The sequence below is a fragment of the Aegilops tauschii genome, chromosome 2, assembly GCF_002575655.3.
Source record: "Aegilops tauschii subsp. strangulata cultivar AL8/78 chromosome 2, Aet v6.0, whole genome shotgun sequence".
NCBI lineage: Eukaryota > Viridiplantae > Streptophyta > Magnoliopsida > Poales > Poaceae > Aegilops > Aegilops tauschii.
The window spans coordinates 641,516,459-641,531,557 of record NC_053036.3 but is presented as its reverse complement, the minus strand read 5'-3'; the positions used below and the strand labels follow the sequence as shown (position 1 = coordinate 641,531,557).

General features: G+C 46.0%; 2 protein-coding genes across 2 annotated transcripts; both read right to left on the bottom strand.

The window, feature by feature from the left end:
• Nucleotides 1–4,588: 4,588 nt before the first annotated feature.
• Nucleotides 4,589–6,227, bottom strand: LOC109757902 (cytochrome P450 89A2). Its single transcript, XM_020316746.4, has one exon. The coding sequence runs from the start codon at nt 6,193–6,195 to the stop codon at nt 4,759–4,761; it is 1,437 nt and encodes a 478-aa protein (XP_020172335.2). The 5' UTR covers nt 6,196–6,227; the 3' UTR covers nt 4,589–4,758.
• A 7,598-nt stretch (nt 6,228–13,825) lies between these two features.
• Nucleotides 13,826–14,134, bottom strand: LOC141041413 (uncharacterized). Its single transcript, XM_073507558.1, has one exon. It carries the CDS (start codon nt 14,132–14,134, stop codon nt 13,826–13,828), a length of 309 nt encoding a protein of 102 aa, XP_073363659.1.
• Nucleotides 14,135–15,099: the final 965 nt, after the last annotated feature.

Sequence of the window (15,099 nt, the reverse complement as noted above, 5' to 3'; positions counted from 1 at the left end):
TCTGTTCTGTTGGCTGGTTCCGGTTGTCCGGAAAGTTGCGGACGTCCGGTCGTTCCTGGGGCTCCGGACGTCCGTAAAACGTTGGTCGTCCGGTGGGTCGGGGTCAACGCAAGATGCGAGTTTCGGGACGCGATTTTGGGCGGAAATTGGGGATTTTGGGGTCAAAAATTGACGAAATTTTGTGGATGAAAGATGGGGAAACTTGGGGAGATGCTAGATCCACTCGAAACCAAGCAAATCCATGGATCAAAATCAACAAAACTTCATCACACCAACAAATCACAAAAATTTTTGGGGCTATTTTTTGGTGGGGATTTTCGAAATTAGGGAAGAACACAACAAAATCAAGCTAGAAAACGAAGAGGGGAGGCTCCGAAATCATGATCAATGTGGCTCATGATACCAAGATGATGTAGGGTGAAACCCTATACGGCCGATCTTTCACGAAAGGAGCGGATCCCAACTAAGAACACGAAGAACACGAAGGGAATCACGAGGGAAAACACAAGAGAATCACTAAAACCAACAAGATATAGTCACACATGTGCTAGATCCTCGAAACACGAGAGGAGATACAAGATCCACGATCAACAAAGGACGATACAAAGGTAACCGGTTCTTCTCCGTGAGGAGGCCTGGAATCCACGAGGGGATCTTCCCGTGAGGGGTCTTGAATCCAAGATGGATCTTCTCCGAAGAGGGGCCGCGGTCTCTCTCGAGGAGTAGATCCGTATGGATGAGCAAAGCTCTATCTCTAATATGAGCTAAACCATTGCTAACCTCAGAAAGGATGAGGGGGAGGTCTATTTATAGTCTAGAGCCACGAAGGGGTAAGTGGGGGAGAGTTACAAGGCCCAAGGCCCGCGGCTGCGCACACAGGCGTCGGACGTCCGGTGGGGGTCGGACGTCCGGAGGCTCGGGACGGTCCGGACGTCCGTAGATCTTCGGACTTCCATAAATTACGTTCTATCGCCGTGGCACCGGTCGTCCGGTGGCACTCGGTCATCCGGGGCCTGGGAGGTGTCGGGCGTCCGGCATCTGACGGTCGTCCGGACGCTGTAGGTTGCCTCGGCTGGGGTTGATCTGGCTGGTGTAGTCCCCAGGCGTCGGTCGTCCGGGGGTCGTCGGTCGTCCGGAGGTCGTCGGACGTCCGAGAGCTGTAGCTTCCTGGCAACTCTTCCTCTTGTTCCTCACGCTTGGTGTCCTCGCCGTCTTGTCCATGGTCTCCCTCTTGGTTCCTGGTCATGCACAACACATATATTTGAGGTAGTAGCCATGTCTCACATATGGAAAGTGATGGTTCGAAGAGGAGCGAGTTCACCTTGTGTCCAATGGTGTATAGTCGAGGTCTCATCTTATGTATCCTTGGGGCTTGGAGAGTAAACGGAGTGTACATGGGATGAACGTGGGATGCTCCGCATCAGTCATTGCGGGCCATAGCGGACCAGGCCGACGTGACGGGCTTGCCCAGGCGGCACCTCCATATCCGTCTCATATTTATGCTGGATATGAAGGGTGTTGGTCTACTCGGGCGTTTGAAGCCTGTTTGAGGTGCCCGTCTGAGTCAATTTTTTGACCGGTGAGTGACCGGGCGGGCCGCCAGGACGTTTGAGGATTTGGAGCGGCCGGCTGTATATGCTCTAATATCCCAAGTTAGTGGATCTGGAAAGAACAATATAATTCTTCGGAAGGAACAAAGCGACTACTCAAAAGGAGAAAGAGGTGCAAAGCGTAATTGTACAAGTGTGGGTTTAAGAATGAGTATAAGCATGCGACATGATAAGGTAATCTACTTATATGATACCTCGTAGAATATCTAATGGAGGCGCTTGTTAGAGTTTGTTAGTGAAGTAGTTTGCCCATCAGGCCATCACCTATGATTAGCGCACTTTCGCCTAATTGTCTAACCAGAGGAGAAAGCAGCTATGCGGACATTAACAAAGTGTACAAAATAGACTACTTCATCCACACTGACCTGCAAGCCATCACCTCTCCTGTGCCGTTCTAGAAGCCATGATGGAATTCGTTTGGCTACAAGGAAATTCTTCCTGGCAATATTGTGGGCCAGAATTGCTGCTGAACATGTATGCATGGTCATAACTGCCCGACTCCAGCGATGAAGGGGCGATGATGGCAGCGCACCTTCGGCTCGCTTTAATCCTCGTAGTCATTGCTATGTGGTCAATGAATCTTGATGTATTTTTTTATTTCTGATGTTCGTTGTACTATCATGATTGACGATAAATAGATTGAAAATTTTCTCGAAGAAGGAGATCATAACTGAACTTGGAATTATCCAAGCGTTAAACGTTTGACTAGACTCGACTACATGTAACCCGGGCCTAGCATACAAGACACCACGTGGTAGCTACCAAAGACTGACAAAATATGAAGTATCTATAGCTGGACCTCTCAAACCCATCTCATATGTCCCGGTGAGCCGCCCGGTCACTATCCGGTCACAATTTTTTGACCCAGACGGGCCCCTCAAACGGCCCTCAAACGCCCGGGCTGACCGGCACCCCTCATATCTAGCCCAAATATGGGGCGGATATGGGGCGCCCAGGCGAGCCTGGGTATGCCCACCATGTCGGACCTGGCCCACGCTGGCCCACCTGACCCCACATAAATTTCTTCCCATCCGCTCGCCGGACCAAACCCTAGCCACTTCACTCCCTTCCCGTCCAATCCCCTCCGTCACCAAAGCTCGTGTCCGGCTCCTTCCGGCCGTCTTCGGCATGGCGGGCAGCGGATCCGAGTCCTTTAGCTCCAGATCCGTCGACCCCAAGCTCATCCCACGCGTCGCCGAGGAGGAGATGGCCGTCCCGCTTGCGCTCCGCCGCGCCCAGGAGGAGGCCCTTGCACGGCTGCGCTCGGACTCCATCCTTCGAGAATTGATTGCGTCCACACAAATGGCGCATGGATCCGGCACTAGGCCACCCGCACCTGCCCTGACGAAGGCTGTGCGGTCCATCTGGCGTCCGAACGCTTTGGCGGACGCGCAACCCCTCCGTTGGCGCGTCGATATTCAGGACGCACCATCGTCCCACGAGGCCATGGTACGGCGTGCCCGCCGTGGAAGGCACCGGGAGCGTGAGACGGAGGCAGCCCTCGCGGCGGCGTATATCGGCGAGGAGGAGTGGCATTCTCCGGCGCCCGTATGGGGCATCAGTCCGGGCGACGCAACCGCATCGTGGTGGATGTTGGCGGCTCGTCGCCGGACGGATCTGTCATCAATCTGACGTCCACCGGCACCGTTCGGGTTTCGGGCTCCGACGAGGAAGAGTAGAGCATGGGAGACGGCGGTGCCTCGAGTCCCGCGAGCCGACTCGTTTCGCATGCCCTATTCTACCTTGCCGGCGACCGGACCAATACTCTGAGGAGCGCAGCCGGCTGCCGGACATGGCTAGGGCAGAGCCGGGTGGGGGGGGGGGGGGGCAACCAGACGAGCTCTGCTTAGATTAGGTTTCACGTTGCACGTATATGGATTTGAGGTTTCTTATTTAAGGTATCCGGATGTGGAATGCATTTTTTGAGGCGTGACCGGTCGCTGCCTGTGAACGCGCTTGGGCACGTCTGCGGGCGTTTGAGGGATCGAATTTGTCAAGTACGGTTGTAGATACTCTTATAGGATAGTCATTAGACCATGAAAGTGGCAGTTCAGGCAAAGGTGACTGGCCCGACCTTACCACGGTGGTTGAAACGATGTCGGTGTCCCTTCGCGGGCGCTGTCGTGAATGTTGTCTTAGATATTTTCCGACGGTATATTTGCGTTCAGAGGGGTCACTCATGTACTAGATCAGAATGGAAGCACACGAGAGACAAAGATTTATACAGGTTAGGCCCCCCTATGCACAGTACTGTATTTGGTAAAAATCCTACTCGTGTTTTTGGCGGATTGTATTATCTGTCGTGTTGTCGTTCCCGTGGAACCTGGGTCCCCAGAGTCACGCTAAGTGTGGGCCACACCTACCTGACACTTCATGACGGCCTGCAAGATCTGATCGTTAGGGGCACGTGAACAGGTCTTGTCAAGGGTTGTTACCGGAGGTATCCATATAGCTCGGGTTCGACATCAAAGAGAAAGTGCTACTATGGGAACGATCATATAGATTGTGGGGAAATGTGAGCGTTGGAGTTGTTCTGGTATAGATTTACGGGAGAGTTTACCCAAGTTCGGCCCTTTCAAAAGAGATAAAAACCTAATCCTGCTTTTTGGTAGATTGTATATGGAGTGTCGAGTGTAGTCTAAGACCAACTCCTCTGCCCCTCGGCTGGTTTCACAAATTGGCCATCCTATCACATATTGTGACAACAACTCTAACCACCCTGTTTGATGGAAGAGTCTTGCTAAGTCTATGTCGACTGAGACTTTGTTATCTCTCGGTCGATACTATATCCGTAAGATCTTACATTGAGATCCGTGCAAAAAATTCTTCAGTTTTTACTTTTTCTTCCTTACATGTTATGTCACTTGAACTCGGTCGAGTTGAGCTCAATCCGAGTCTGAGCTTCTCATCGCAAAGAAAAGTAAATAAAACTATTTTTGAAGTGAAGGAAAGTAAAACTTGGGCAAACCACACAGTTATACACTTTGACTTGCGCGCTGGAAATAAATATGACAACACCATGCATGCGTGTCAGCAATCCTAAGGAGGACGACGATCACGTACAGCTGAGAATTAAGGAACACTGCACAAACCGAATAAGCAACACCAAGCATGCATGTGCCTGCATGCATGTGGACCCTAGCTAGGATTATTTTACACTACTACGTCGCATGACACGTGCGGAGAGGGGCTTCTTCATCACCTTGAAGAAGACGTCCAGCTCCGTCATGTCGACTCCACCAGCCGTACTCCCACAGTCGTCATCCGCCCACTCGAACTCTCGCACAAGCGCTGCCAGGAAGCACTTGACCTGCAGCATCGCGAAGCTCGTGCCAGGGCAGTGCCTATGCCCTATACCGAACGGCAGCATCCTCACCTCCTTGGGTCCCGGCAACGGCCCCACGCCCTCCGCCTCGCCTCCGGCCAGGAACCGCTCAGGGCGGAACTCGTCCGGATCCGTCCACACCTTGCTGTCCCTTCCGATGTCGCCTAGAACGAACTGCACCATCAAGCCGTCGCCGTTGGGCACCATGGTCGCGCCCACCACCGCGGCTCCGTCACCGTGCGTCCCGCGCATCATGAACGGCGCCGCCGGGTGCATGCGCAGGCTCTCGAGCACCACGGCGTTCAGGTACGGCATGCCGCGGCGAAGGCTCTTGATGGTGACCGCGCCTCCGTCGGTGCCGTCAATCTCGCGCCGCAGCTTGTCCTGGACCTCCGGTCTGTCGACGAGGTGGGCCAGGGTCCATTCCACGCAGGCCACGGTGGAGCCCGAGCCGCTGCCGAGGAACTCGGATACGAGGCACACGAGCTCGTCGTCCCTGAGCGCCCGCCGCCCGCCGCCCTCGCCGTTGGGCACGCGGAGATCAAGGAGTGAGTCCACGTACGGATAGGCGACGCCGCCGCCCCTATAGACGCGAGATTCAGGTCGCCTCCGTGCGTCGATGAGAGGAAGGTACATCAGCTTCTGCCTGCCGAGGGCGCCCATGAGGTGGGTGAGCTGCCTCCGGTACAGGAGCTGGGGCAGCCACGAGCCGTCCACCACGGGGATGAGCTCCCCGACGGTGGCCAGCAGATCCAGCATCTCGCGCTCCATGGACTCCACGCAGTGCCCGTCGACGCCGTCGCCGAAGCACATACGCGCCAACAGGGAGAACGCAGCGCGGTTCAGGTCGCCTCGGACAACAACAGACGCGGCCTCGCCCTGGACCTTGGCGAACAGGCCGGCGACGAGGGCCTGGGCGGCCTCCTGCTGCAGCGGTGCCAGTGAAGCGACGCGGGACGGGTGTAGGACGTCGGCGCTGAGGTTGCAGCGGAGCGCCCGCCAGTGGGGGCCATGGGATGCCGTGACAATCGTCTCGTTCCGCACGCCGCGGCGGAGCCCCGTGCCGAGGACAACGGGGAAGAAGCCTTCAGCACGGTCCAAGAAGGCGTCCGCGTTCTTGTTGAGTGCCCGATGGGCCACAGCGGCGTCATGGACACGGTGGAGGGTCCTGCGGGCATGGGCTCGCCTAGTGCTTCGCCGGAGAGCTACGGCAGCTAGGAGGAGGCAGCAAGCAGTGGCAAGAAGCGTAAGGAGCTCCATTTTGACTGAACGATCGAGCTCTGTGTGTGTGTGTTTTCATGTCGATACTCAGTCTTCTATTTATATTCTACTCCACCAAGCAGTGGTGGTGAGCATGATCATGCTAATTAACGTATTCTCTTTATGCTACATTATCGACCAACCACACACCTACTCCACTAATAAGCAGTGGCGATAGTTAACGTATTCTCTTTATGCTAGATCATGCTAATTAACGTAGTACAGTATTCTCTTTATGCTAGACCGTGCTAATTAACCTAATTAACAACTTTACGCTGCCTCATAACGAGGTTCTTTTGCATGGGTTTAATATAATGGGATCGACTAGTGCTCAGCCGACTAAAGAATTATGTAAGCAATTCTCAGTTGGCTGACGTCAGGACCGAGGTGTTACGGATTTTCTAGGCCTATAACTTCTGTTTAGTCTTTTTTGTTTGTTTGCAGAGGGGTGAAGCTGTTTTGATGGCAGGTATGTTCTGAAATTCCAGAGGGGTAGGTGAGGATGTAAAGTATATTTTTTTAAGAAATGCTATTTATGATTATAAGCTATACTTTATAGGCCTGTAGAAGACTAAGAAAAGTAATTTCCTGATTTCAGAGCTTTAAAGAATTAGTGGTAGACATGATTTTTCTTGGGTAGTTGCTCCATCTGTGGGACATGGTATAATGTTGTAGATTCATAGGTGGGTAATTTATGTATTAAGGCAGTAGTACAAGATAAGGTAAATAGAGACAAGTGGAATATACTTAATGTGTACGGTGCTCCACATAACAGAGATAAGGAAATGTTTTTACTAGAGCTAGTGCATGTTTTTCAAAATAGAAATGCTTTACCACTTTAAGTAGGAGGTGATTTTAATTTATTTAGGAAACCCAGTGAATCTAATAAAGAGGTTGTCCTCAATAAGTGGTCTAAATATTTCAAGGCTATAATTGAAAACCGAGGAATTAAGGAAATAGAATTAGCCAGTAGAAGATATATATACTTGGTTGAGTAATCATCTATAGCCTACTTTAAGAAAGTTAGATACAGTGCTTGTTTCTTTGTCCTGGGAAAAGTTATATCCTCTTTGTTTTTATATATTTTTTAACTCGAGAACATCTTACCACTCTCCTCTGGTGATGGATTTTTGCTTTTGATAGGCGATATTGTAGATGTAGTTAATAAAGTGTGGAATAGTTGCTTTCCTGGCAGAAATAATATTAGTAGATGGCAAAACAGAGAAAGGAAACTTAGGAAAACTCTTAAACGTTGGAATCTAAATGATGTGTGGTTTTATAAAAAGAGGTATTTCTTTTGTAGATTTTATAGATGATAATGACAAGGAGAATGAAAGTATGAGCTTATCTGCTGATAAATAACAGCTTAGCAATAATTTAGATGCTCAGTTGCATAAAGTTTGTAAGGAGGAGGAAGTGATGTAGTTCCAAAGGGCAAAAAATAAATAAATTATTGAGGGTGATGCTCTCACTTCATATATAATGAGTAAACTTTGTGGCCGTAAAAGAAAAACTAGTATTAATTCTCTGTATCAAGAAGATGGTATTATAGAAGGTGATGAAAATATATATAGAGTATGCTATTGCTTTCTACAAAAAAATGTTTGGGCCTAGTGATGTTGTTGGTAATGTTTCTCCTAATATGTATATCCCTAATGTTGTAGATTCAGAGGATAAGAAAAGACTTGGTAGAGAATTTACTATGGAAGATTAAAAATGCAGTCTTCCAATGGAGGAAGATCAAAGCCCCTGAGCCAAATGGTCTTCCAATAGAGTTGTATATGTTCTTTTGGCCTTTGGTTAGTGGTAATGTGTTTGATTTATTTCAGGATTGGTATAGAGGAGATTTAGATTTATCCAGATTTAACTATGGTGTGTTGACCCTTCTCCCCAAGTGTGAGGGAGCTAGTTTAATTCAACACTACCACCCTATTTTTCTTCTAAATGTAATTTTCCAAATTTTCTAAAAAGTCATTAATAATAGGGCTAATTTTGTAGCTGATAAAACCATTGCTCCAGTACAAACGACCTTCATTAAAACACGTTTTATTTTAGATGGGGGTGACGCTGTTACACGAAGTAAAGCATGGAGTTTATAAGAAAAAAGTAAATGATGCTCTTTTCAAAATTGATTTTGAAAAAGCATGTGCTAAGATTAATTGATCCTTCCTTACAGAAGTAATGCTACAGAAAGGATTACATGAAAGAAATGTTAATTTAGTCACGAGTTCAGTGATGCATGACAAAGCAGCAGTGATGGCTAATGATTTGATTGGTCCTTATTTCAAATCAAATAACGGGTTAAGGCAAGGGAATTGATATGTCTCCAACGTATCTATAATTTATGAAATATTCATGCCATATTTATACTAGTTCTACATGGTTTTGGTGCACTTTTATATGATTTTTATTGACTAACATATTAATCTAGTGCCTAGTGCTAGTTCCTTTTTTTTTTTTTGCATATTTCCTTGTTTCACAGGAAAACCATACCAAAAGAAGTCCAAACACGATAAAAAATTATGGTGGTTTTTTTTGGAACATAAGAGACCCTCGAAGCTTCATGGAGAGACCATAAGACCCACGAGGACGCCACAAGCTCACGTGGCGCGTTCTAGGGGGCGGGAGGGTCACCTGATCTTGTGGGGCCCTCGTAACTCCTTTTGGCGAGATTCCAGCACCGAAAGTTAACCTAGATGATTTTTTCCGCCGTTGCAAGCCTCTGTTTCAAGGCGATCTTATCCGGAGCTCCGTTCTGACACCCTGCGGGGGGGGGGGGGGAGTCATCACCGGAGGCCATCTTCATCATCCCCGCTGCTTCCATGACGAGGATGGGGTGGTTCACCCTCGGGGATTAGGGTATGTACCCGTAGCTATGTGTTTGATTTCTCTCTCTCATGATCTTGATAGGACACGATCTTGATGTTCCATGAACTTTGTTAATATAGTTCGATCATTTGGTGTTCTTCCCTCTCTATCATTGTTGTGATGAATTGAGTCTTGCTCTTTGAGTTTAATACGTTGGATTGAATATTTTGATTTGAGATCACTTGATGTACCGTGGTGACAATGGGGTAATTTATCGAGATCACTTGACATATGTTTTGTTAATCAAGTTGCGTATTCCTATGGTGACATTGGTTTAATCTAGGCATAGAGGTTGATACACGTTTTCATCCTACTTTTTTCGATAGGAACTTTTTTAGTGATTCTTTGTTGCATGTTGAGGGATTGTTATATGATTCAATTATGTTAGCACTGTTGATAGATTGCACTAGGGAAAGTAAGAACACTAGGCCTTGTTTCTAAGCATTAATTCACCATTTTTATTCAGTTTTTTTACTTATTACCTTGCTATTCTATTTATTCGCATTATCAATACCTATATCTACTATCCATACTACACTTTTATCACCATTTCTTCGCTGAACTAGTGCACCTATAGAAATTTACCATTGTATTGGGTGTGTTGGGAACAAAAGAGATCTCTTGTATTTGATTGCAAGGTTGTTTGAGAGAAACCATCTTCATCCTACACCTCACACAGATATATAGACCTTAGGTCATCCACTTGAGGGAAATTTGTTGATGTCCTACAAAACTCTGCACTTGGAGGCCCAACAGAGTCTACAAGAATAAAGTTGCGTAGTAGACATCAAGGATCCCCTATCCCCCATTCAATGATGCTATTGTTGTTTTCAATATGCTCTTTGTTAGTGCTTCTGAGAATTGTTTGTAGCAAGGTTTAGCTGAAAATTTAGTAGACGGAGGTGTGAATATGTTCCAATGTGCCAACGATACGATTTTTAGGTTTCAATATATTTTAGAAAGTGCACAAAACTTGAAGAGTATTTAGTTTATTTTTGAACAGTTGTCCGGTTTGAAAATAAACTTCCATAAAAGTTAATTTTATTGTTTTGGTAGAGCTAAAGGTAGGACCCATTAGTACTCATATATTTTCACTTGTTCCGTAGGTAGCATTCCTTTTAAGGACCCTTGTATACCTATGTACCATAGTAGGCTATGTAATAGAAATTGGAAAGGGGCGGAAGAAAAAGTAGAGAAAAAGTTGCACACTTTGCACCAGTAGGAAAACCCCTTATAGTAGACCTGCTACTAGTGGTATTTTGTGTTATAATACGCAAGTGGTATTACTAGTGGCGTATCCGTTTAGGACGTGCCATTGTTAAATCACTATGAGTGGCGTGCATTTCAGAATGACAAGCCATTGGTAGTTGGGCCAAGGTTGTCCGTTCGTACGTGAAATACCGGTGGCACACCCAAAAGTAAGACGCCACTGGTATTGGCCAGCCCATACCATATGCAACACTCCAGCCCCACACACCAGGGAACGCCAATCCACACTCCCCTCCCCACTCTGTCTCGGTCCACTGCCACCCCATCGGCATGTCCCACACCGCCGTGGCCCTATCGACCCGTGCCGAACAGAGACTACCCCGTTGACCCTGGTGTCCCTCCTCCATGTTGTTTCTGGCAGTGATGTCTACTATGCAACTTTATTCTCCTAGAAGCGTGTTGGGCCTCCAAGCGCAGAGTTTTGTAGGACAGTAGCAATTTTCCCTCAAGTGGATGGCCTAAGGTTTATCAATCCGTGGGAGGCATAGGATGAAGATGGTCTCTCTCAAACAACCCTGCAACCAAATAACAAAAAGTCTCTTGGGTGCCCAACACACCAAATACGATGGTAAATTGTATAGGTGCACTAGTTCGGTGGGCCAATCCTTTTTTAGCAAAGGATAAGCCTGGACGAGCTCTTATGTAAAGCAAAGCGCTCCCGAGGACACATGGGAATTATCGTCAAGCTAGTTATCATCATGCTCATATGATTCGCGTTCATTACTTTAATAATTTGATATGTGGATGGACCGGTGCTTGGGTGTTGTCCTTACTTGGAAAAGCCTCCCACTTATTATTAACCCCTCTCACAATCATCCGCAACTACGAAAGAAGAATTAAGATAAATATAACCATAGCATTAAACATATGGATCCAAATCAGCCCCTTACGAAGCAACACATAAACTAGGGTTTAAGCTTCTGTCACTCTAGCAACCCCTCATCGACTTTCTACTTCCCAATACCTTCCCCTAGGCCCAAATCATGGTGAAGTGTCATGTAGTCGTCGTTCACATAACACCACTAGAGGAAAGACAACATACATCTCATCAAAATGTCGAACGAATACCAAATTCACATGATTACTTATAACAAGACTTCTCCCATGTCCTCAGGAACAAACGTAACTACTCACAAAGCATGTTCATGTTCAAGATTAGAGGGGTAATAAATATCATTAATGATCTATACATATGATCTTCTACCAAACAAACCAACTAGCATCAACTACAAGGAGTAATCAACACTACTAGCAACCAAGAGGTACCAATCTGAGGTTTTGAGACAAAGATCGAATACAAGAGATGAACTAGGGTTTGATAGAAGATGGTGCTGGTGAATATGTTGATGAAGATTGGATCTCCCTCGATGAGAGGATCGTTGGTGATGACGATGTCTTTGATTTCCCCCTCTCGGAGGGATGTTTCCCCGGCAGAATAGCTTCGCCGGAGCCCTAGATTGCTTCTACCCAAGTTCCGCCTCGAGATAGCAGCGCTTTGTCCGAAAAGCTTCCTTATCATTTTTCTAGGTCAAAACCCTCCATATAGCGGAAGATGGGCACCAGACGATGGCTAGGGAGCCCACAAGCCCTAGCGCGCGCCCCTAGGCTTGTGGCCACATGGTGGGCCCCCTTCTATAGTTTCTTCCCCAATACTTTTTATATATTCCAAAATAATTCTCCGTAATGTTTCAGGACATTTGGAGTTGTGTAGAATAGGTATCTCAGATTTGCTCCTTTCTGGTCCAGAATTCCAACTGCCGGCATTCTCCCTGTTCATGTGAATCTTGTAAGATAAGAGAGAAAAGGCATAAGTATTGTGCCATAATGTGAAATAACAACCCATAATGCAATAAATATGAACATAAAAACATGATGCAAAATGGACGTATCAACTCCCCCAAGCTTAGACCTCGCTTGTCCTCAAGCGAAAGCCGAGATCGATAATCATGTCCACATGTTTGGAGATAGAGGCGTCGGTCATTAAAGCAATTGCAATTTATCATAATATGGAAAAGATTCAATGTAAGAGCTCTTTAGCAAGTTCACTTACTCAACGATCTTTAATCTTTCATAATTGCTAATACTCGCGCGATACTTACGAGATCAAAGCTTCAATCAGACACGTAGGAAAAAAGGGGCTTATAGTTCCGCCTCCCAACAATTTACCTCAAGGGTAATGTCAACAATAATAATTTATGAACACCTACATCCAAGTGGATATGTTGGTCCGGATCTTTCCCCAACACATAATGCTTGCCAAAAAGAAAAAAGTATAAAAAGGAAAGGTGAAGATCATCATGACTCTTGTATAAAGGTAAAAATAAAAGATAGGACCTTCACAAAGGGAAGCAGAGGTTGTCATGTGCTTTTATGGTTGGATGCATGAAATCTTAATGCAATGGAACGTCACTTTCTGTTGCCTCTTGTGATAAAGAACTTTATTATGCAGTCCGTCGCTTTATTTCTTCAATATCACAAGTTTGTATAAAGCTTATTTTCCTCACACTAAAAGACCATACATATTTAGAGAGCAATTTTTATTGCTTGCACCGATGACAATTTACTTGTAGGATCTTACTCAATCCATGGGTAGACATAGTGGACTCTCATGGCAAAACTGGGTTGAAGGTTTTTGGACGCACAAGTAGTATCTCTACTTGGTGCAGAAAATTTGGCTAGCAAGGGATATAGAGCAAACTCAACATGTTGCAAGATCCATGACAATATAACTTCTATTCGGATATAAGAAAACATAACTCATTATGTTGTCTTCCTTGTCCAACATCAACCTTTTAGCATAAAATATTTTAATGAGTGCTAACAATCACAAAAGATGTCCAAGATAGTGTATTTATATGTGAGACCTCTCTTTCTTTATTACTTCCAATTAATTGCAACAATGACCAAAACTACGTTTGTCAACCCTCAACAAATTTCAAGCGACATACTTATTATTTGTGAAGTCATCACTCCTCATAAGACTATTATATAATCTTTTTATTTATTTTATTATCTTTTCATTTTCCAAGATCAAAGCAAGAAAGCAAGGCCCTCAACTCAAAAGTAATCTTTATTATACCACTCTCACACTCGGTTATATAGATAGATCACGAAGCAAACTAAAATACTAGATCATACTAAAACTTTTATTCAGCAGATCAAGATATAACCAAAAGGACTGAACTAAGATAAATGATAATAATAAAGATGTGATGGTGATACGATACCGGTGCATCTTCCCCAAGCTTGGCACAAGCCAAGGGGAGTGCCCATACACGTGTACTCAAGTCTCCTTCGGAGGTGGTGGTGATGAAGTTGATGATGTGGTAGGCTTGTTCTCCGTCTTCCAAGGCATAGGCTCACCATCGGAAAAAGATGAAAGAGTCTCCGGAATACTCAAATCTACAGCCAAACTCATCCTCTTAAACCTATATTCATACTCACAGTTCTGGTTTTGCAGGTCATTGATCTGGGCTTGGATACGCTCGATTTTCTAATGAAGCTTGAAGATGGCCTCTCCAATACTATCGTTGTCCAGCTTGCGATCATGAGTGAATTCCATCATCATAGAGTGCTTGGCGTTGATTCCGCGTTCCACCATCCCTTGGCACTTGAAGACCTCCTGCTCCAACGCTTTGGGCCTGGCCTCCATGCTTCCGGTCCTCCTTGGCCATTGAACATCTCGGATGTGAACCACCCCCTCATGCATCTCAATGGTTTGAGGGTGTTGCATCACCTCCGGAAGGTAGGGGTTGGTGACCTTCTTGTAGAACTTGTCCTTGGGTGTGCTTGGAGACGTCATGGCGATGTAGATCTGTCAGGAAAATAGCTCGAAACAAGAACAAAGGATATTGCCGTGATACGGTCATAAAAACCTTCGGGAGATTATATAATGAATTTTTACCATGCAAAAGAAGTATTCTGTGAGAAAACGGAGTCCGGAGGTCACACGAGGTGGCCACAAGCCTGGGAGGCGCGCCCCCACGGGTTGTCGCCTCCTCGTGCGCTATACGAGCTACTTCTTATTTTCCTAAATATTCCAAAACGGAGTAAAATTGCTTTTGGGAAACTTTTGGACTGGGTTTACTTACCGTATCACATACCTATTCCTTTTCAGGGTTCTGGAGTGTTCTGGATGGTTTCCCTTATGTACTCCTCCAGTGTTATGATATGAATAATATTAGTTTCAACATTTATGGGAGTACCTGAGATATAATGTTTGATTCTTTGTTCGTTCACCACCTTTGGGTTATTGCCCTCGGCATTGTTGATCTTGATGGCACCGGAACGATAAACTTCTTTGATAATGTAAGGACCTTCCTGAGGGAGTCCTGATCTAGGGGGTCCTCGGGTGTCCGGGCTATGTGATATGGGCCGGATTGATGGGTGTGACGCCCGGATAATCAAGCTACAATAACCTCTGCTAATGATGCCACATCACCTCCGTTATTGTTGCTAATCTCTCGTTAGTTCAAAAACCGGTTCAAAATTCAAATTCAAAATATGGCAAACAACAAAAGTTTTCAAACATTAAAACCAAAATGTTTGGACTGTGCCAAATATTACATAGGTAATTATAGTGAAGAAAACACATGTTTAGAAAATTCTAAGATGCTCTAAAATAAATAAAACAGAAAAAGGGGAAAGAATAAAAAGCAGAAAACAAGTCTAACAAAAGAAAAACAAAAAAAACCCTGCTGGGCCTTGGCCCAGCTGGCCACCAGGCCAACCAAGCTGGCCCAGCCGCGCCCCACCCCACTCCCTTAT

What these genes read in the sequence shown, in the direction of transcription:
- LOC109757902 (XM_020316746.4), bottom strand. Translation starts at nt 6,195, where the DNA reads ATGGAGCTCCTTACGCTTCTTGCCACTGCTTGCTGCCTCCTCCTAGCT.
- LOC141041413 (XM_073507558.1), bottom strand. Translation starts at nt 14,134, where the DNA reads ATGACGTCTCCAAGCACACCCAAGGACAAGTTCTACAAGAAGGTCACC.